The sequence below is a fragment of the Neodiprion virginianus genome, chromosome 5, assembly GCF_021901495.1.
Source record: "Neodiprion virginianus isolate iyNeoVirg1 chromosome 5, iyNeoVirg1.1, whole genome shotgun sequence".
Taxonomy (NCBI): Eukaryota; Metazoa; Arthropoda; class Insecta; order Hymenoptera; family Diprionidae; genus Neodiprion; species Neodiprion virginianus.
In genome coordinates, this window is record NC_060881.1 from 27,502,532 (window position 1) to 27,523,288 (window position 20,757).

At 37.8% G+C, this 20,757-nt stretch overlaps 2 protein-coding genes and 1 long non-coding RNA gene across 4 annotated transcripts; 1 reads left to right on the forward strand and 2 right to left on the reverse strand.

The window, feature by feature from the left end:
* Positions 1–330: 330 nt before the first annotated feature.
* LOC124304497 (uncharacterized) lies at positions 331–14,069 on the forward strand. Its single transcript, XR_006908201.1, has 3 exons — positions 331–817; positions 959–1,112; positions 13,942–14,069. It is a non-coding gene; the product is annotated as an uncharacterized LOC124304497 (long non-coding RNA).
* On the reverse strand, positions 8,745–12,542 carry LOC124304480 (phenylalanine--tRNA ligase alpha subunit). Of its 2 annotated transcripts, none has more exons than XM_046762790.1 (8): positions 12,225–12,542; positions 11,647–11,987; positions 11,350–11,571; positions 11,118–11,233; positions 10,820–11,004; positions 10,274–10,635; positions 9,886–9,987; positions 8,745–9,550 (listed from the first exon to the last, which is right to left on the reverse strand). In XM_046762790.1, exons 1-8 carry the CDS (start codon positions 12,366–12,368, stop codon positions 8,890–8,892), a joined length of 2,133 nt encoding a protein of 710 aa, XP_046618746.1. In that variant the 5' UTR covers positions 12,369–12,542; the 3' UTR covers positions 8,745–8,889. The 2 variants fall into 2 exon arrangements, with proteins under 2 accessions (XP_046618746.1, XP_046618747.1); XM_046762791.1 differs by having other exon boundaries at positions 11,647–11,977; positions 12,225–12,333.
* On the reverse strand, positions 12,714–20,610 carry LOC124304477 (girdin). The gene is made up of 23 exons (XM_046762770.1): positions 19,932–20,610; positions 19,717–19,805; positions 19,304–19,613; positions 18,970–19,083; positions 18,709–18,896; positions 18,542–18,623; positions 18,114–18,292; positions 17,881–18,007; positions 17,672–17,798; positions 17,233–17,567; positions 16,876–17,157; positions 16,691–16,797; positions 16,411–16,602; positions 16,131–16,293; positions 15,741–15,923; positions 15,345–15,632; positions 15,057–15,257; positions 14,831–14,976; positions 14,580–14,672; positions 14,429–14,492; positions 14,205–14,329; positions 13,961–14,081; positions 12,714–13,867 (listed from the first exon to the last, which is right to left on the reverse strand). Exons 1-23 carry the CDS (start codon positions 19,980–19,982, stop codon positions 13,592–13,594), a joined length of 3,843 nt encoding a protein of 1,280 aa, XP_046618726.1. The 5' UTR covers positions 19,983–20,610; the 3' UTR covers positions 12,714–13,591.
* Between the last annotated feature and the right edge of the window lie 147 nt (positions 20,611–20,757).

The following is a 20,757-nucleotide window of genomic DNA, read 5'->3' on the forward strand; positions in this document are numbered from 1 at the left end:
TATACGACGACACGTCGCGCCGAAATCCTCGAACGCCACGGAGTATAAAGCCAGATATATAGATACGCAATAGCAGCCGCTGCAAGTCACGCACACGATTGCAAACAGTTGAAATTTCGACCTTTCCGACCGTTCTAAAAAGCAATTTACACGCGGTACGTGAAATACGGATTGTTTCGATTTATGTCGACCTTGTGTCTGTACGGTGATTGTCAATCCTTCTTTTCGTCTTAGATTTCTAAAAAAATTACGGTTGCCATATCGACAGACTTATCCAGCGATTGATCAGAATAAACCGTTGCTTTTTACGGTAAATTTATTTTATAAGAAATTACTTTGACAGCGGGAGTAGGGAGGAATTGTGGCGCGGTACTGGCGAATGAGTCACTGCTTGCTCTCGCGGCGGCGGCCAATCAAACAACGGATAACAAACTGAACTGTACATGATAATAATAAATATTGGGCCAACAAAAATAGGACAATCGTTGCTGGTAGTTGCTTGATGCTCCTTGTGTATTTAAGTATATTTTTTCATCGATTGCATGACGATAGGATGATGATTCAAATTACTTCGTGATTCAAATCTTTGTTCCTAATTTTTTTACACCCACCACGACATTGAGCTGAAAAATATAAAGACTGCCAACATTGGTACCAAATTTACGATTCTCTGGGTATTGCTGCAGCTTCCCACAGTACCGACTCATTTAACCGGTGTGTTTAACGTCGGTAGTGGCTTCGAAAGCGCAATGAGGCGCTAAAAAATCAGGGCAACTTCTTTTCATGGAGACTATACGAGGAGCACGAACTCAAATGGGTGAATTGACATAACTTTTCACAGTAATCGTACAAATTAGGTTTATTTTTTGTACCATTAACGTCATTAGTGTTCTTTGCGCACCGAAGTGTCATTGGTTGCACCGTTGACTGAAGACTATAAAGACAGTTACCCTTACAGGCTTCCGTGTGACAACCGAAATTCGTCGCGCGCCTGTACCCTCTGCGGTGTTTCAGCGGCAGAGTTGGGAACTTATTGCAGAGCATCAGAGGGTTACCGGTCACGACAAGATGTCGGTTGCAATAACCTTCCGAGTAACACAGTCGTCGTAACGGTAAGCTCAAGTCAATATTTAGCTTGTGCGTACTTACCAAGTTATAACGTTACCGAATCGTCAGCGATTCAAGAAATTATTAATGAGAATCAATTTCTTCCAAAATTCGTAGCAAAAACGTGATTTAATTAATGTATAGGTACCCGGGAAAAGTGTGTATACATGGATGATGAATAATGATGGATCAGATGTCATAATGATGCAGAGATCAAAAAGTATATATGTATATGCGGTCCATGTACGATATTGATATATGTGATCCATACGTGATGCATACTATAAAGTTTATAATTTTCCAGGAGACAAACTAGATTATCTACAATAATACGTTTATAATAAGAAATTAGATCAATTTTTCATTTCGAAATGGGATTTTTTTCGACACACGCTCGATCTATTCCATGGCATTAATAATCGTAATTGTCTAACTTCGTTAGTTTTGGCGTATCTATCACCGTTCTCGAGATATTCGCGATTTAAGGTTTGAAAATTAAAATTAAAATCGAAATAAAATTGAGGGACCCAGGGGAGTTCTTACGATGGGCTATGTATCGTGCCTACACGGCAGAGTTACTTGTATTGGGATACGCTTATGTGATTACGTGTGACACACACCTTCAAATCTGTGCAGAACTCGAAAACAATGGCTACCTGACATGCGCAGTACGGTAAGTCGGAGAAACGCCGGGTCAACACGTGCTGGCACAACCAGTTGCTTATACGCGTGAGCCAGACAGCACTCAGGCTCCTCTCCAATTTGGTGAGCCTATAATTCGAATCTATGATTTGAACTGACCCTAAGTAGTATTTGTCACGATGGTTGTGTTGATACATAACTGAGACAACGCCACTGCGGCATAAGAGGGTCGACACTCGTCGTCACTCCATGACATAGCGCCTCTCGGCCATTCAAATAGCGCCTCTCGGCCATTAAAATAGCGCCTCTCGGCCGTTCCATCTCTCTCTTGTATTCCCACTGGGGAGTTGATTATCGCCTTGATAATTATCGTGTAACTAGCTTCCACACTAGCATCTTGTAAGGCGGTTGAGCTCACCCCTATTGTGTCTTCACTCGAAGCGTCACAATTCTCTCTCTAGATACATCCAGTGCACACATCCACTCATAAATCTAACATTCATTCACATACATTGTACACGATTTCGAGGAGGTTTTTACTCAGTTCCTGCTGAGGTTTTCCTCCTCTGGGGTAATAAACCATCCTTGATTGATCCCCAAACCGAGTGGATTTATTTAAAATACCTAACCTTGCCCATATCAACAATTGTTATAAGTAATAATTTCAAGATGAAAGGGAAGTACGGGAATTAATCCTGGTGGTCAATTTCCGACAAAACAGGCTAATTACATGCCCGATTCTATTTCCCCTTTAGGACACCTCCAAAATTTCGTTAGTTTTGCCGTATCCTTCACCGTTCTCGAGATATTCGCGATTTTAGATTTCTGTCATCGAAATTCTGTTAATTAATCGGAGTCGCTGATGGATTTAGATATTATCGAACCCGCAGATCCCGAATTATTGCTATTTTTGCGCTATCTTATCACCGTTCTCGAGATATTCGCGATTTAAGGTTCGAAAATTAAAATTAAAATCGAAATAAAATTGAGGGACCCAGGGGAGTTCTTACGATGGGCTGATTACCTGCCTGATGTAATTTCCCCTTCAGGATACCTCCAAAATTTCGTTAGTTTTGCCGTATCTATCACCGTTCTCGAGATATTCGCGATTTTAGATTTCTGTCATCGAAATTCTGTTAATTAATCGGAGTTGTTGATAAAATTAGATGTTATCAGACCAGCGGATCCCGAATTATTGCAATTTTTGCGCTATTTATCACCGTTCTCGAGATATTCGCGATTTAAGGTTCGAAAATTAAAATTAAAATCGAAATAAAATTGAGGGATCCAGGGGAGTTCTTACGATGGGCTAATTACCTGCCCGATTCTATTTCCCCTTTAGGATACCTCCAAAATTTCGTTAGTTTTGCCGTATCTATCACCGTTCTCGAGATATTCGCGATTTTAGATTTCTGTCATCGAAATTCTGTGAATTAATCGGAGTTGTTGTTAAAATTAGATGCTATCAGACCAGCGGATCCCGAATTATTGCAATTTTTGCGCTATTTATCACCGTTCTCGAGATATTCGCGATTTAAGGTTCGAAAATTAAAATTAAAATCGAAATAAAATTGAGGGACCCAGGGGAGTTCTTACGATGGGCTAATTACCTGCCCGATTCTATTTCCCCTTTAGGATACCTCCAAAATTTCGTTAGTTTTGCCGTATCTATCACCGTTCTCGAGATATTCGCGATTTTAGATTTCTGTCATCGGAATTCTGTTGATTAATCGGAGTTGCTGATGGATTTAGATGATATCGAACCCGCAGATCCCGAATTATTGCTATTTTTGCGCTATCTATCACCGTTCTCGAGATATTCGCGATTTAAGGTTTGAAAATTAAAATTAAAATCGAAATAAAATTGAGGGATCCAGGGGAGTTCTTACGATGGGCTAATTACCTGCCCGATTCTATTTCCCCTTTAGGATACCTCCAAAATTTCGTTAGTTTTGCCGTATCTATCACCGTTCTCGAGATATTCGCGATTTTAGATTTCTGTCATCGAAATTCTGTGAATTAATCGGAGTTGTTGTTAAAATTAGATGCTATCAGACCAGCGGATCCCGAATTATTGCAATTTTTGCGCTATTTATCACCGTTCTCGAGATATTCGCGATTTAAGGTTCGAAAATTAAAATTAAAATCGAAATAAAATTGAGGGATCCAGGGGAGTTCTTACGATGGGCTAATTACCTGCCCGATTCTATTTCCCCTTTAGGATACCTCCAAAATTTCGTTAGTTTTGCCGTATCTATCACCGTTCTCGAGATATTCGCGATTTTAGATTTCTGTCATCGAAATTCTGTGAATTAATCGGAGTTGTTGTTAAAATTAGATGCTATCAGACCAGCGGATCCCGAATTATTGCAATTTTTGCGCTATTTATCACCGTTCTCGAGATATTCGCGATTTAAGGTTCGAAAATTAAAATTAAAATCGAAATAAAATTGAGGGATCCAGGGGAGTTCTTACGATGGGCTAATTACCTGCCCGATTCTATTTCCCCTTTAGGATACCTCCAAAATTTCGTTAGTTTTGCCGTATCTATCACCGTTCTCGAGATATTCGCGATTTTAGATTTCTGTCATCGAAATTCTGTGAATTAATCGGAGTTGTTGTTAAAATTAGATGCTATCAGACCAGCGGATCCCGAATTATTGCAATTTTTGCGCTATTTATCACCGTTCTCGAGATATTCGCGATTTAAGGTTCGAAAATTAAAATTAAAATCGAAATAAAATTGAGGGACCCAGGGGAGTTCTTACGATGGGCTAATTACCTGCCCGATTCTATTTCCCCTTTAGGACACCTCCAAAATTTCGTTAGTTTTGCCGTATCTATCACCGTTCTCGAGATATTCGCGATTTTAGATTTCTGTCATCGGAATTCTGTTGATTAATCGGAGTTGCTGATGGATTTAGATGATATCGAACCCTCAGATCCCGAATTATTGCTATTTTTGCGCTATTTATCACCGTTCTCGAGATATTCGCGATTTAAGGTTCGAAAATTAAAATTAAAATCGAAATAAAATTGAGGGATCCAGGGGAGTTCTTACGATGGGCTAATTACCTGCCCGATTCTATTTCCCCTTTAGGACACCTCCAAAATTTCGTTAGTTTTGCCGTATCTATCACCGTTCTCGAGATATTCGCGATTTTAGATTTCTGTCATCGGAATTCTGTTGATTAATCGGAGTTGCTGATGGATTTAGATGATATCGAACCCGCAGATCCCGAATTATTGCTATTTTTGCGCTATCTATCACCGTTCTCGAGATATTCGCGATTTAAGGTTTGAAAATTAAAATTAAAATCGAAATAAAATTGAGGGATCCAGGGGAGTTCTTACGATGGGCTAATTACCTGCCCGATTCTATTTCCCCTTTAGGATACCTCCAAAATTTCGTTAGTTTTGCCGTATCTATCACCGTTCTCGAGATATTCGCGATTTTAGATTTCTGTCATCGAAATTCTGTGAATTAATCGGAGTTGTTGTTAAAATTAGATGCTATCAGACCAGCGGATCCCGAATTATTGCAATTTTTGCGCTATTTATCACCGTTCTCGAGATATTCGCGATTTAAGGTTCGAAAATTAAAATTAAAATCGAAATAAAATTGAGGGACCCAGGGGAGTTCTTACGATGGGCTAATTACCTGCCCGATTCTATTTCCCCTTTAGGATACCTCCAAAATTTCGTTAGTTTTGCCGTATCTATCACCGTTCTCGAGATATTCGCGATTTTAGATTTCTGTCATCGAAATTCTGTGAATTAATCGGAGTTGTTGTTAAAATTAGATGCTATCAGACCAGCGGATCCCGAATTATTGCAATTTTTGCGCTATTTATCACCGTTCTCGAGATATTCGCGATTTAAGGTTCGAAAATTAAAATTAAAATCGAAATAAAATTGAGGGACCCAGGGGAGTTCTTACGATGGGCTAATTACCTGCCCGATTCTATTTCCCCTTTAGGACACCTCCAAAATTTCGTTAGTTTTGCCGTATCTATCACCGTTCTCGAGATATTCGCGATTTTAGATTTCTGTCATCGGAATTCTGTTGATTAATCGGAGTTGCTGATGGATTTAGATGATATCGAACCCGCAGATCCCGAATTATTGCTATTTTTGCGCTATCTATCACCGTTCTCGAGATATTCGCGATTTAAGGTTTGAAAATTAAAATTAAAATCGAAATAAAATTGAGGGATCCAGGGGAGTTCTTACGATGGGCTAATTACCTGCCCGATTCTATTTCCCCTTTAGGATACCTCCAAAATTTCGTTAGTTTTGCCGTATCTATCACCGTTCTCGAGATATTCGCGATTTTAGATTTCTGTCATCGAAATTCTGTGAATTAATCGGAGTTGTTGTTAAAATTAGATGCTATCAGACCAGCGGATCCCGAATTATTGCAATTTTTGCGCTATTTATCACCGTTCTCGAGATATTCGCGATTTAAGGTTCGAAAATTAAAATTAAAATCGAAATAAAATTGAGGGACCCAGGGGAGTTCTTACGATGGGCTAATTACCTGCCCGATTCTATTTCCCCTTTAGGATACCTCCAAAATTTCGTTAGTTTTGCCGTATCTATCACCGTTCTCGAGATATTCGCGATTTTAGATTTCTGTCATCGAAATTCTGTGAATTAATCGGAGTTGTTGTTAAAATTAGATGCTATCAGACCAGCGGATCCCGAATTATTGCAATTTTTGCGCTATTTATCACCGTTCTCGAGATATTCGCGATTTAAGGTTCGAAAATTAAAATTAAAATCGAAATAAAATTGAGGGACCCAGGGGAGTTCTTACGATGGGCTAATTACCTGCCCGATTCTATTTCCCCTTTAGGACACCTCCAAAATTTCGTTAGTTTTGCCGTATCTATCACCGTTCTCGAGATATTCGCGATTTTAGATTTCTGTCATCGGAATTCTGTTGATTAATCGGAGTTGCTGATGGATTTAGATGATATCGAACCCGCAGATCCCGAATTATTGCTATTTTTGCGCTATCTATCACCGTTCTCGAGATATTCGCGATTTAAGGTTTGAAAATTAAAATTAAAATCGAAATAAAATTGAGGGATCCAGGGGAGTTCTTACGATGGGCTAATTACCTGCCCGATTCTATTTCCCCTTTAGGATACCTCCAAAATTTCGTTAGTTTTGCCGTATCTATCACCGTTCTCGAGATATTCGCGATTTTAGATTTCTGTCATCGAAATTCTGTGAATTAATCGGAGTTGTTGTTAAAATTAGATGCTATCAGACCAGCGGATCCCGAATTATTGCAATTTTTGCGCTATTTATCACCGTTCTCGAGATATTCGCGATTTAAGGTTCGAAAATTAAAATTAAAATCGAAATAAAATTGAGGGACCCAGGGGAGTTCTTACGATGGGCTAATTACCTGCCCGATTCTATTTCCCCTTTAGGATACCTCCAAAATTTCGTTAGTTTTGCCGTATCTATCACCGTTCTCGAGATATTCGCGATTTTAGATTTCTGTCATCGGAATTCTGTTGATTAATCGGAGTTGCTGATGGATTTAGATGATATCGAACCCTCAGATCCCGAATTATTGCTATTTTTGCGCTATTTATCACCGTTCTCGAGATATTCGCGATTTAAGGTTCGAAAATTAAAATTAAAATCGAAATAAAATTGAGGGATCCAGGGGAGTTCTTACGATGGGCTAATTACCTGCCCGATTCTATTTCCCCTTTAGGACACCTCCAAAATTTCGTTAGTTTTGCCGTATCTATCACCGTTCTCGAGATATTCGCGATTTTAGATTTCTGTCATCGGAATTCTGTTGATTAATCGGAGTTGCTGATGGATTTAGATGATATCGAACCCGCAGATCCCGAATTATTGCTATTTTTGCGCTATCTATCACCGTTCTCGAGATATTCGCGATTTAAGGTTTGAAAATTAAAATTAAAATCGAAATAAAATTGAGGGATCCAGGGGAGTTCTTACGATGGGCTAATTACCTGCCCGATTCTATTTCCCCTTTAGGATACCTCCAAAATTTCGTTAGTTTTGCCGTATCTATCACCGTTCTCGAGATATTCGCGATTTTAGATTTCTGTCATCGGAATTCTGTTGATTAATCGGAGTTGCTGATGGATTTAGATGATATCGAACCCGCAGATCCCGAATTATTGCTATTTTTGCGCTATCTATCACCGTTCTCGAGATATTCGCGATTTAAGGTTTGAAAATTAAAATTAAAATCGAAATAAAATTGAGGGATCCAGGGGAGTTCTTACGATGGGCTAATTACCTGCCCGATTCTATTTCCCCTTTAGGATACCTCCAAAATTTCGTTAGTTTTGCCGTATCTATCACCGTTCTCGAGATATTCGCGATTTTAGATTTCTGTCATCGAAATTCTGTGAATTAATCGGAGTTGTTGTTAAAATTAGATGCTATCAGACCAGCGGATCCTGAATTATTGCTATTTTTGCGCTATCTATCACCGTTCTCGAGATATTCGCGATTTAAGGTTTGAAAATTAAAATTAAAATCGAAATAAACTTGAGGGATCCAGGGGAGTTCTTACGATGGGCTAATTACCTGCCCGATTCTATTTCCCCTTTAGGATACCGAGATATTCGCGATTTTATATCTGAATTCAGTCAACTTATAGGAGTTTTGAATTAAATTAGAAAATGGAATTCTGTAAATTAATAGGAGTTTTGAATTAAATTAGAAAATACAAATACACAAAAATTTACCCACGGGTAACTATCTTTATAAGTCTTCGGTCAACGGTTGCAGGGATGCACAAGATCGACTGACTAATCGATGATCTAGCAATGTGATTCATTGAAAGTACGGGCTTAGTAGAAATTGTACATACACTACCACCTTAATACTCGCACGAGTCGCGGTCTTTGCTCCAGGCTTCTTATATTCGAAATTCGAACGTGGAGTATCAGTTAGGGTTTGTTTAGAAGGGAAAAGAAAAAATAGGAATATTAAAATGGTGAAATAATTCATATGTTCAATTTGATAAATCACAATAAAATGCTGTAGAAAAGAAATAATCATTTATAATTATCAATAGTAATAAAATATTTTTTTGTTTCGTTTTATAGAATCCAGAAATATTTACATATAAAACTATTTAGTGTGATGTTTTTTTACAGAGTTCCAAACGATGTCAACAATTGAAAGTTTGCTACCAATTATATATCCGGTTTTTGATTTAATTTGCATAGTGTCTAGTTTGTGCCTTGTAGCACCGTGTATGATGCCATGTATTTTGTCTAATGCCGAGTCTATTTTATCAGCGTAAGCAGCCGAGGTACTTTCGTATTCCAAGATGTTTCTGCATTCAGCTTCAATGGACCGATTCAAATACCGAGCTATGTTGACTTCGCCAACAATTTCATGATTCTGACTAAGTTTTAAAATTGGGTCGACACCAACGATCTTCCAAACGATCGTTACAGTGATGTCAGCGGTATCAGCATTCGTAGATTTCTTAAACTTTGAACAGAAATCTCTCAACTCTTGAGGAAATACCGCAACGTTAGAATGGGTATACGTAGAAACGAATACGCCATGAAATTCATTGATCAAACTCAGTAGAGTTTCTAAAGAATACATTGGTCGACTAGGATCGCAGAATATGACTAAATTTTTTTTTTCAAACGTTGTTGTTGAGCGCCCAACTCTCGGCAATTCCTTCTGTAACTGTTCTAGTTCCAAGAGAATTTTATCCAAACGTTCCTCCAACTGTTCTGCCGTATATTTTGACTTCAATATCCTCGGTCCATTCCTAGGAAAACAAGCCACACACTATTTTATCTGCATTTGTGACCATTTCTTATCAAGCTTATAACTTATGCATGTAGAAACATCCATGTGATGCACAAATGATTCTGAATGAAGCTAAGGATAGACACTTTTCTCTGAACATAATTCCTGTAATACAAAAACTACAAAGGCGAGGAAATACGTTGTAGGAGATATACGTTATTTGCGGGACTGAAAAAACACAACGGATATTTTAAAATGGACAGGATAATAAATGAAACAATCTACGCTCAATAGACGATTTATTTTAAACATGCGTTAAATAATGTAGAATGAATAAATGAAATTGATAATTACTTCTCAAGACGACATATGGGATTGTTATGTACCATTTGCAGGTCCACTTTTGGTCCAACTAGATCACGGATATTATTCAATCCATACTTGATCATCGTAGGCCTGTAGGGAAAACAAAATATCATACAGATCAATACCTACTTTCTATCCTCTTTTATGAATGATCTACCAACTACTGGATTAAATAATTGTAATATTTGATGTGAATGATGCGTAAGAATTGCTTAATAAGTTAATTGAAATCCTGAGTCTGAACCAATCTGAATTCTGATCAATATGACTAATGACTGACATTACTAGGAAACCAGTAGTTCTGATGGCGCAACTTCCTTCTTCCCTTGCCTTAGTCGCGAGAAAATTGCTCCAACACTTGAAAAATGGTTTTTACCTTTCCAAAGACAGACCCCATGCAATAACATTAACATTTTCGGGCAACCCCATCGGTAGCAGCATCTCAGGTCTGAAAATTCCACTGTTTCCGATCTCTATCCACTTTCCCAAGCCATTATGGAAGCAAAATATCTCCATGCTCGGTTCGGTGTATGGATTGTATGCTGGCTTGAATTCCAGCTGAATGATGCCGAGTTTTTTGAAGAATTCATAGAGTGTTCCTATCAGATCGCCCAGTGTGAGATTGTAGTCTGCAACTACGCCTTCGACCTGATGAAACTCAGCCAAGTGTGTGGCATCGAGTGTCTCGTTCCTGAATACTCTGTCGATACTAAAGTATCGCACAGGCTTAAATTCACCCTAAAATTCACAAAGCTGCAGATTAAGATGCTTCTCAGCTAGATTTCAACAGGATTTACTAGAAAAAATCCTTGGTTTCGTATTTTATCACAAGATCAATGCAAAATTTTTTAAATGCATATAGCGTGGCAGCTCATGAACCATTTATTTTCTTTGTAGTCAATACTGAACACATGCAGCTTACCTGCTGCATAAGATTGTAGAGCATTCTGGCGCTAACAGCTGTTGTGTGAGTCCTGAGTAAATTTTTCTGAGCTTCCTCAATTTTCCACTCGTAACGATATCCTTGCGATCCATAGCCGCCTTCGCTGTGCACTTTCTTTACCTTCTCCAAGTAATCCTTAGGAAAATTTGAGCTAGTTCTTGGTTCTGAAGAATTTACCAAAATTAAGTGAGGATCGCTGAGTTTGGACGATTAATGTCGAATGTGAAAAGCATACAAAAGGGGATCTGATGATTTGAAAATAGTAATATTTCCTTACCAGATATGAAAAAAGTATCATGCGCATCTCGCGCAGGGTGTTGTTGTGGCTGAAACAACGCATCGAAATTCCAGAATGAACTCTCAACAAAATTGTTTGTAGGCATTTCGGAGAATCTATAAGAATGAGTGAAGAGGACAAAAGAAAGATGAGTTTCTTTTCAAAGTCAAAGAATTGCATCGCCTGTTGTCAATGGTTAAAAATTGGCATATGCTCAAAAAATGTATCTTACCCCATTTCAAGGAAAATCTTTCTGAATTCAGCTCTGACTTTAAGAAGAGGGTGCAGATGGCCGATGTCAAGCGCGACACCGAGAGCATCGAAATTATAAGGCTTGAACTTCTTTTGCTTCCAAGAGTCGTTTGTCAATAAATCTGCCGTAAGATCTGTTTCTAGTTTCTCAATTTTAGTCACAAATTGTAGTCCTTTTGACAACACCAGTACCTTTGTTACCCTGCAAAGACAAGTAATTAACTAATGAAAAACTATCAAAATAACAAGTACCAAAAATTCTATCATTGCAGCTTACACTTCCTGCAGGAGTTTTCTCTTCTTGTAATCATTTTTAACATTGTCCGGGATGTTGGCAACATTTTTCAAATGTAACTGAATTGTGTCCGTTATAGAGGGTACTTTTCTCCTAACGATCGGAGTCCCGCTGCTCTTGTCCAGCTCGATCCAGCCAGCTACCAATGCCTTGGAAAATCCCACCTTAGCGTTTGGTACAGTCTTCATAATCTCTGTTTGCGCCACACCACCGTCTGGCACAGCTTTAAAGACCGCAGCCTCGTGGCTCCCATTTTCAGCGACTTGCTGACCCTCTTGCGTCAGTGCCCAACTCTTCTTATTCAATTGTTCAACTGAAATAACCTGTGGTGAATCAGACTCTGGTTTAGAGTAAATAATCAATTTTAATCGTAGCAGTACATTCATAATAATTCGATCACGATCTGACAGTGTAGAACATTGTGAATAATATTCGAAAATAGTTACAGCTGTTGCGTCATTCTTACTTTGTTTATGTCAAGTTTACATGCAAAAAAGTGATGAACAATTGAATACGGCTCTGAGTATTATTGGAAGGAAACGATAGATTGCAAAAGTTACATTTTCGAGGGTTTGAAGACTCTTGACAGCGCCGATCACTTTCTGATGATCTTCAACGAATAGCTCAGCCAGATCCAGAGTGCTCACTCCGTCGCCACGCTTTGATAAATGTTCAAGTATTTTCTCCGCTAACTCGCTAGCCATGTTGACAAGATTTTATTAACTGTCTCACATCCGATGATAAATCTTTTTTCAATAGTAATTCTTTTCAACCTTTGCTAACCGCCGTTAATTGTGATGAACCGCACTGCGTGTCATGCCACGGCTCAAACCTAACCTAGAATTTTAGAAAATTACGCTGAATCGATCCCTTCATTATCGACAATCAATGTCGAAATTTACATTCAAAGGATAGCTGCTGATTGGCTTTTGTTTATCGAATGCCAGTGATTCAAACCAAACTCATCAAACAGGAAAACGGGACCACATTCCTCAATTCTTCTCTTCTCATAGTTTTTTGTTTGTTAAATATAAGGAACAATGGAAAACATAAAAAATTGGTGGCAGTTGTTTAAATAAAAATTCCGCCGATTTTTATTGTTAAATAACAATATTGTGTAGGAAAGTTTTAATTACACCATTCATATTGCGACTATGCCCGAATTCTAGAACGTAACAAATTCTATTTCTACCAAAGCTGCCGATGGAATTTAACAACGTGTGACCTCTTGAGAGTGTCTGATGACTTCAAGGTGAGAAGATTGATGGAATAGACTCTGTTACGATCTCGATAAATCGGTCTTAGGCTCTAATGATAACATAATTGGTGTTTTTTAGCCTTATCCTAGTTGCATAAAACAGCATTCAATTGATACAGCTGTACAGCTGATCAAGTCTTTGATTCTCACACTTAAAAAAAAAGAACATTCATCAAAAATAAGCTGAGTAATACTATGAAAGGTGCACTGTTATTATTGCCCCAATTATTTGCGAGGCAAGTAAATTCGTTAAAACACCAGTCTTTTGGAAAATACTACATTGGTAAAACTACGCATGGAAGAGAATTTTTTAAAAAGCAGCAATAGAAATAAATAATAATTTCTACACTCATTCATTAAACAGTCATTTTGTCGCATTATGTAAAAACCGCATACCTTTTACCCCTGTTTACTAACTATCCACATATTAATAGTATTTCAGTTAATTCTATATTCGGTAACTAAAATCAATAAGGTAGGAATCCTCTACTTTTTTTTCTCAACTGAAAGAAAAACAAACAACCAGAACGGTTACCTCAAATCTTGACCAAATCTAAATTACAAATATCTTGTAAAGAGAACAAAATTAGGTAAGCGCTAATATTTACAATTTGTACTTGTAACGCGATCGGTATAACTTGATTAATTAGTAACTATTCGTTGATTAAATTATACACATCCGTATTCGTACCAAACGGAAGCCGCTTTGGCATCTTTTTCGGATGATCTTTCACCGACGGTTTCAGGAATATTGGCTGGAATATCTTTCTCCGTTGTAGAGATATTTTTCGATTCGTTTATCACCGCTGATACTTTGTTGTAAATCAATACTGGATGTTTACTGTTCTGCGCGTCTAAATCTGGATTTGTGTTCGAATCGATTTGGCCGTTTCTGTTTCTCTCATCTCCTTCTAACATCTTTGCTGGATCAGCTACTCGTTGATCCTGTTTAATGGAAAATCACTATCCTTAAGAATAATGTAATTTTTCATTGGAGTAAAAGAAGTTTCCTATTTCAGATTCATGACACAGACTTACATCCAGAGTCGTTTTGCTCGATGGAATTTCGTCTGTATAGTAAACTGTTCTCCGAGTGCCTGGGTAGCCTAGCGATAAGGGATCGCTTCTCAGCTCCGTGGTATCTGGCTGTTCTGAATTGATGAGAAAGAAGAGAAAAAACACTAAATGTAAATATATGGAACAGTTTCGCACTAAACCTTCACCACTCGTTCACTCATTTCTTCAGCTCTTTACTAAGGATCCAAACAGTAACTAAAGTTATGTACCTTTTTTACCTCTTATCGGTCTAATATCTTCTGCACTGGCGTCGGAATCGTTTCCACCAGATTCGGACTCGTATGTTTTGCCATCCAACTGTTTGGTGTCCTCGGCCCAGGATCTACGATTCTGTTAATCGGAAATTAAAGTTTTAGAAACCTGAATTGTAGGATTCACTGGGGGTAGTAACTTCGGCATCTTACATTTGCATATTTCGATTTTTCTTACCTTGTTCAAGAGCTCAGAGCCGGCCTTTCTCACTCTCCTGACAAAACTAGCACCGAATCCTTTTCTAAAGCAGAAATGAATGAATAAATGAATACATGCATAAGCAGAATAGGGTACAATATCAATTTTGGGAATCACAGTCTGTTCATACTTTTTCATCGAACAACTTTCAAGTTTGCGGTAATGCTCCATTATTTTTTCTTCCAGTTTCTCTTTCTGTCGGCAAAGATTGTTTACTTTGTCCCTGTGAATAACAAAATTGTACTTTTTCAATTAAATCAAATAACTACAGCAACAATAACAGATATAACACGGTTAAAACCTTAATTGTAGAGATCAAATAATTAAGTCAAGACAATTTTGATTGATTGTGAGTAAGAGTGATCATGGGTATATACTAACGTGAACAATTTTTCTTCCATATGATAATGTTCCTTATCATCCAAAGAATGGGTCAGCAGCTCGTGATATTGGCTCAGAAGCAAACTGACATGATCCATGAGTGAACGCCTGTCATTATCTAATCCTGAATTCATTTGCAACAGCATCTAAAGAAAAGATAGAAGAAACAGTGGTCAAATTTGTTTTAAAAACGAACCACTAGCTCATAATAATCATTAATACACACTTCGCAGCGCTGGTTCAACTTGCTCAGTTCAAACTCTAGATAAGCACACCTCTCGTCTTTAAGGACTAACTCTCCATTGGTTTCCGTTTGCTTAAGACTCAGCCGATTAGTTTCCATCTTGTTATTCTTGTAATCCTCCTGCAAATTCCTGTATTCGGATTTAAGCTTTTCCGTAGCGGTGAAAAGATTTCTGAAGTCATCCTGTGGACAAAAGGAATTTATTTCGTATAGATAGTTTCTAGATTAAAAACGGTGGGAGGCTAAGATTTGATCGAGGTTGTCAATTACCTTAAGTTTCGAATGTTCTCCTCGAAGATTGCTTAAGCTCTTAGTATTACCAATAAGCGTTTCCCTTTCTGCTTGCAAGGCTTTATTCTTCGCTTCAAGACTTTGGCAGGTCTCTCTTAATGCCCTGGCCTCATTTTTAACATCCCGAAGCGTTGACTTCACCACTTCACGCTCAACTAGCAGCTTCTCGTACTCATTGTTGAGCCCTTCGTGGAGGATCTGCAGAGCTATTTGATCATTGACCAATTGAGAGTGAATGCTCTCCTGGGATGCACGTTCTTTCAATAGCTGTCAAGTAACCATTCAATCAATAGACTCGTAAATATGTGAATGTTAGTTATTTTTAACTACTCAATATTTCACAGCAAAAAAAAAAAATCGATCAAATAAACAAACCTCTTCTTTCTCAGCGACAAGTTGTGAGTTAGCTAATTGCAAAGCCGTATGCTGAGTCGTCAGTGAAGTGTTCTGAGACTGTAGTGTCGTTATATTTACTTGAAGCTTAGCCTTCTCTGCTAAAAGATTATCCGACATTGCGTGCGAGGCTGTCAACTCAGCACGTAGTTTTTTACTCTCGATCTAAAGTAATTAAGGTGAATTTATGGTGTTGAAAAATGAAAACAACCTGACTACGCAAGTTTCTCAACAAATGGTGTTAAACAATTATAATATGGATTATTTTAGTACTGTCCGGTTTTCCCCTTGTTCTTCAATCGCTCTCTTTAATATGAAAAAAATTATTGCGGGGCTTTTAGAGAATTAAATGAAAAAAGAATATATTAATACCTTTAATGTCTCCACTGTATTTTGCAACCGATTTTGTTCAGTGATTGTGTTGATATCAGTTGAATTGGAAGACTTATTACTGACTGAGTTATTATCAAGCGGTGGAATTTCGATAGTGACGAATTTTTTAACACTGTTTATAACTTCTGGAACTTGTGCGATTCTGGAATGAATGTGGTGATAATAATTTCAGGACTCGTTCTCGTTTGCCTATTACTTATTTTTAAAGCGACGGCATTAGCTCACTTCAAGGCAAGTTTTTGCAACACTGTATACATACGTTTCTATTATAGTGTCTGTAGGCAGAGATAATAGCATGTTGATGCTAACTCCGAACTTTTCTAAGACAGTTGATAGATGCTGGGTGTTTAATTTTTCTGCAACCAAGTCAGATTGCAATGCTTCCAGAGTTTCCCTATCAATTGCAGCTCTGGAATCTAATTCTTTGCTGGATCTTTCGATATCCCGTAGCCTGTGTCGAATAACACAAGTGTGAAAATTAAATGACAAATTTTCATGTGCAATATGAAAAATTAAAAAATGAATGTATATCATCATACCTGGAAATTTGAGAATTATAATCGTCAACTTCTTGCTTTAATTCGTCGATTGTTTTGTTCGCAATTTCAATCTCATTCGCAGCTTTGTCGAGTGCGATGTCTTTGTCCTGCAAGAAATGAGCACGATTATACAATTTTTCTGAAATTGTTTCAAACAATAACTGTTTTCTCTATCAGTTGCTTACTTCTATGGTTAGGCGGAACTTGTTGACGTCACGCTGAGCATTTTCTTTTTCTCTTTCCAAGTTTAGAAGCTTAGTTTCAAGTTCGGAACATCTTAGCACCATATCTGATAATTTGCTCTCAGTTTTCTTCAGCTCCTCCAATTTTTGATTTACTAAATCCAGAGATCGCTCTAAGTCTTCAGCTCGCCTTTGTGCGCTTTCTTGGAGTGATTGAATACGCTGTTTTTCTTTCACCACCGACTCATAATTCCTTTCTAAATCCGAGATTTTCGTAGACAGGGACTGTTGAGAAGGATCCTTTTTTTAACACCGTTTAAAGGCTTTACAAGTAAAATGGATGAAACGGGAATAACGTACCTGATTTTCAAGTTGCTGTTTGTCGAACAGCGCACGTTTGTTATTTAAAGAGTCTTGGAGTTTTTTATTCTCCTCCAGAGCATCTCTGCATATTCTTTCAAGGTCCGCATTCTGTTGGGTTAGTCGTTCGCAGTTATCGTTTAACGAATTTATTTTCAGAGTCAATTTTTTCTTGTCTTTTTCCAACTCTAAAACCCTCGTAGAACTCTCGTGGAATGAATTCTCTTGAAGCGAGTCAATCAGTGTTACCAAACGCCGATTTTCCAACTCTAATTTCAAGGCTCGAGTTTGGGCATTGTTTGTTAGTTGCTCAGAGAGGCTGTTGTCTGCTGTTGCTGAAAAAATAAGGTACAAGAATTAGTTATCCGATTGTAAAAATTTCCGTGGCATATAGTTATGTATGTGACTCAAATACAATTTGATACTTGAACAATCTTACCTGGCTCCTCCGAGTCACTCATAGATGGTGATAGTGAAGTTTCCGCCAGATTTCCTTTTGTTATACAGCGTAGCTGTGCGTTTTCATCGCAAATTTCTAGGTACCTCTCCTTGTCGGCCTCTCGTTCCTGCAATATCCATTCTTTAGCATATGATAAGGAGGCAAATTGTAACGGAAATTTCTTAGAGAGATGAGAAATGAGTATTTACCAAAGAAGCATCATTGAGAAGCTGTTTGTACTTTAATATTTCTGATTCTAACTCCGGGACTTTGTCTGAACGCCTTCGTGTCGTCATCAACTGCTCCTCCAGCATTTCTCTGGTCTCCATTAATACCCTGAAGAATAAAAAATTTTTTCGACATGTAAAGTAGAAGAAGAACGTAAATATTGAACTTTTAATCAATATTGTAATATTACAACAGAATTAGACACGTTTATTACCTATTATCTTCACGTATCTCTTCGATTCTAGTTTTGTAAAATTCAATGTCTGCTAATTTCTCCTTGTATCTGGCTACCTCAATTTCAAGCCGATCAGCTCGCTCAGCCCGTTCGATAACTGCATCTAACTCGTCTCTGTATGATTTTGCAGTTCGTGCCTCATGCATGAGTTCTTGATTCTGGAAGAAAATGTTAATGTATCAATCTAACTTTCTTTATTGGGATATTGTAAAAACTCTGCAAATAAAGCTCTGTTCTAGTTGTATTGCAAACTGGTTTTTTGTTTCGATTATTATCTGGTAGCGACAGAAAATTCTTTATAGCAGTTCACCACGAGATTCTTTACCTGTATTGGTAAGATAAAAAGCTTATGTAAATCATATATTGTTTCAAATACATTAGGATGGATAAATAAATATGTAGTTTACCTCTTGCCTGAGTTTTGCTAGTGCAGCTTTTGTGTGTTCTAATTCTTCTCTACACTCAAGCAAGCCCTCTGTCTTTTCTTCCCTGTAAATAAAGAAGATAAATCATATATTTATTTATCTTTCCTGAAAAGGTAAATGTTTGGGTACTTTAATTCGTGTTTGCTCACAATTCTTGTCGCTGCTTTCTAACTTTTGATTTCCAATCGGCCAATTCAACAGCGTGATGATGGTTGTTGCTTCTCTCAGATTTTACGATACTGTTTACTTGATGCAGTTTGTTCATTTCTTCAATTTCAATGCTTATGGCTGATTCACTGTTGTCTGCACTTTCAGTTGTTGTTGAGGTTTTCCATTTCTATGAAACATGCAAAAAAGCATAAGTAAATCAGTACAATCATGATCGGCAGAGTTATAAATAAATAACTCACCTCGTAATATAGATCTCGATCGTGAACCAACCTCTTAATTTGATTAAACAAAACACCCATGTTAACATTCTCCATCGACTCTTGAGTGATCACGATATTCTGATCATCTGTGACCTGTGAAAGTATAACAATCAGTGAAGTCATTCGTAAGTACCAGGGAAAATAATATTTCCACTGTAAATGCATTACGAAACTAGGACGTAACGTGAGTATCAGGTTTTGGGTTTACAAATTAAATGAAAAACCATTATTCATATGATAAATTATTTAGTAATTCATAGATTTGTGTCATTTGTACGATTGTTTGGTTTTCAGAAAAAAGTTAGTGGTGAACCTGTTTTATGCAGTCGACAATGGCGAGTTGAACGTCTACAGCCATGTCTTTGATTTTAGTGATGAATTTTTCTTTGTTGGGGCATTGAACTGCGCATCCCAGTAGAAGTAACAGAAGTAACTTGATTTCTCCAATAGCAGTTTCGGGCTCTTTTCCCAACTTGACAGTGTCAGGTAACACTAAAACAAGGTGACCCAATTCCTCTTCGTAAAATTGCTTAATGTTTCCAATGATAGCGTTTAAATTCTTTGTTCTCATCGCTGGATTTCTAACACTCGGTACGACCCCGTCATGCATAGGCTCTGGGTTTCTATAAAGGATTGAAAGAGAACATTCGATGAAAATCATTTTTAGAAGTCGAGAATCTAACGCATGACAAAACAAAAGAGAAGAAATTCTACGTTTGTGTTTACATTTGTAGGAAGACATCGTGCAGTGCAACTCCGTCAACCAAATCTTCATAGTTGACAAGGGCGTCAGGTTCCTTAAGGCAGCTTGTGAACTATAATGAGTAATAACATGTGAAGAAAAACTTACCAAATATTTGGAATGAGACTATTGTAATAGAATTTATCTAATCTGAGGCTGAAGCCATACTTTGTGTTGAAGTTAGAAAAACAATAATTACCCAAGTGACGAGAGGGCCGGATAAAAAGTCTTCAACACTTGATGTTGCCATAATCGTTGTTTGTTTTCTTGATCAACCAGATAGTGAACGATCTTGGACGTCTATTCAACAAGTCGTCGGATTTTTTGGCGAATGGTAAACGAGTAAAGGGTACTCTTGTAAAAAAGTTCGGAAGATCCTTGATCGGCTCCGATAGCCTTAAAATAGCTCGAGGTATGTGTAAAAAAAATAGTGTCGGTCTATCATAATGAATATACACATATTCTAAATATATTAATCGTGAATGGGGTAGAAGATGCCGTTATCAAAACGGAGAAATGCCTCCCGACGGCACTGACAGTTCGTTGCGTCGCCGAATACAATCGACGGAAGTTATTTTGTTGTGCTAGGTCCCTGAGAGAGAAAGAGAGCCGATAGTTTCGCGATAGTTTCGCTAGGGGAGCAGTTTTGTATGTGTGTAACTCCGTGAGATCATCATGACTCACTCGGTTTTCTTTTTTTTCGCTTCACGGATTTGTCAGATATCAGTGGCATGGAGTAGAGACACGAGTATGGGGTATCTGTCCGGCGTTGCCAACCGTAAAAAAATTTCTTTCGGTTCAAGAATTTTGATGTCCGCCGATGAAACAAGAGGAAATTTTTTTCTCAAGAAATGTGGTATTTTTGCCTGAAAATGTAGCGAAATTTTATCACTTTTGAATAATTTTTTTCCCGTGTGGAGTGGATGGAAAGCACTCGGATACGCCATCTGGTGGCGATATTTAACATCTGAGCGAGTAGGTCGAATCGCACAGCTGACTATTGGTTTATGTGCAAATTTAAAAAA

Excerpts from the sequence above, each read along its gene's own strand:
- LOC124304480 (XM_046762790.1), bottom strand. The coding sequence starts at position 12,368 with ATGGCTAGCGAGTTAGCGGAGAAAATACTTGAACATTTATCAAAGCGT. Across the intron at positions 11,572-11,646 it reads AGAAAACTCCTGCAGGAAGT|GGTAACAAAGGTACTGGTGT; the intron begins GTAAGCTGCAAT and ends TTGTCTTTGCAG. Across the intron at positions 9,988-10,273 it reads TGGGGTCTGTCTTTGGAAAG|GCCTACGATGATCAAGTATG; the intron begins GTAAAAACCATT and ends TTTTCCCTACAG.
- LOC124304477 (XM_046762770.1), bottom strand. The coding sequence starts at position 19,982 with ATGGCAACATCAAGTGTTGAAGACTTTTTATCCGGCCCTCTCGTCACT. Across the intron at positions 19,614-19,716 it reads CACGATGTCTTCCTACAAAT|AAACCCAGAGCCTATGCATG; the intron begins GTAAACACAAAC and ends AATCCTTTATAG. Across the intron at positions 18,897-18,969 it reads ATCGAGATCTATATTACGAG|AAATGGAAAACCTCAACAAC; the intron begins GTGAGTTATTTA and ends CATGTTTCATAG.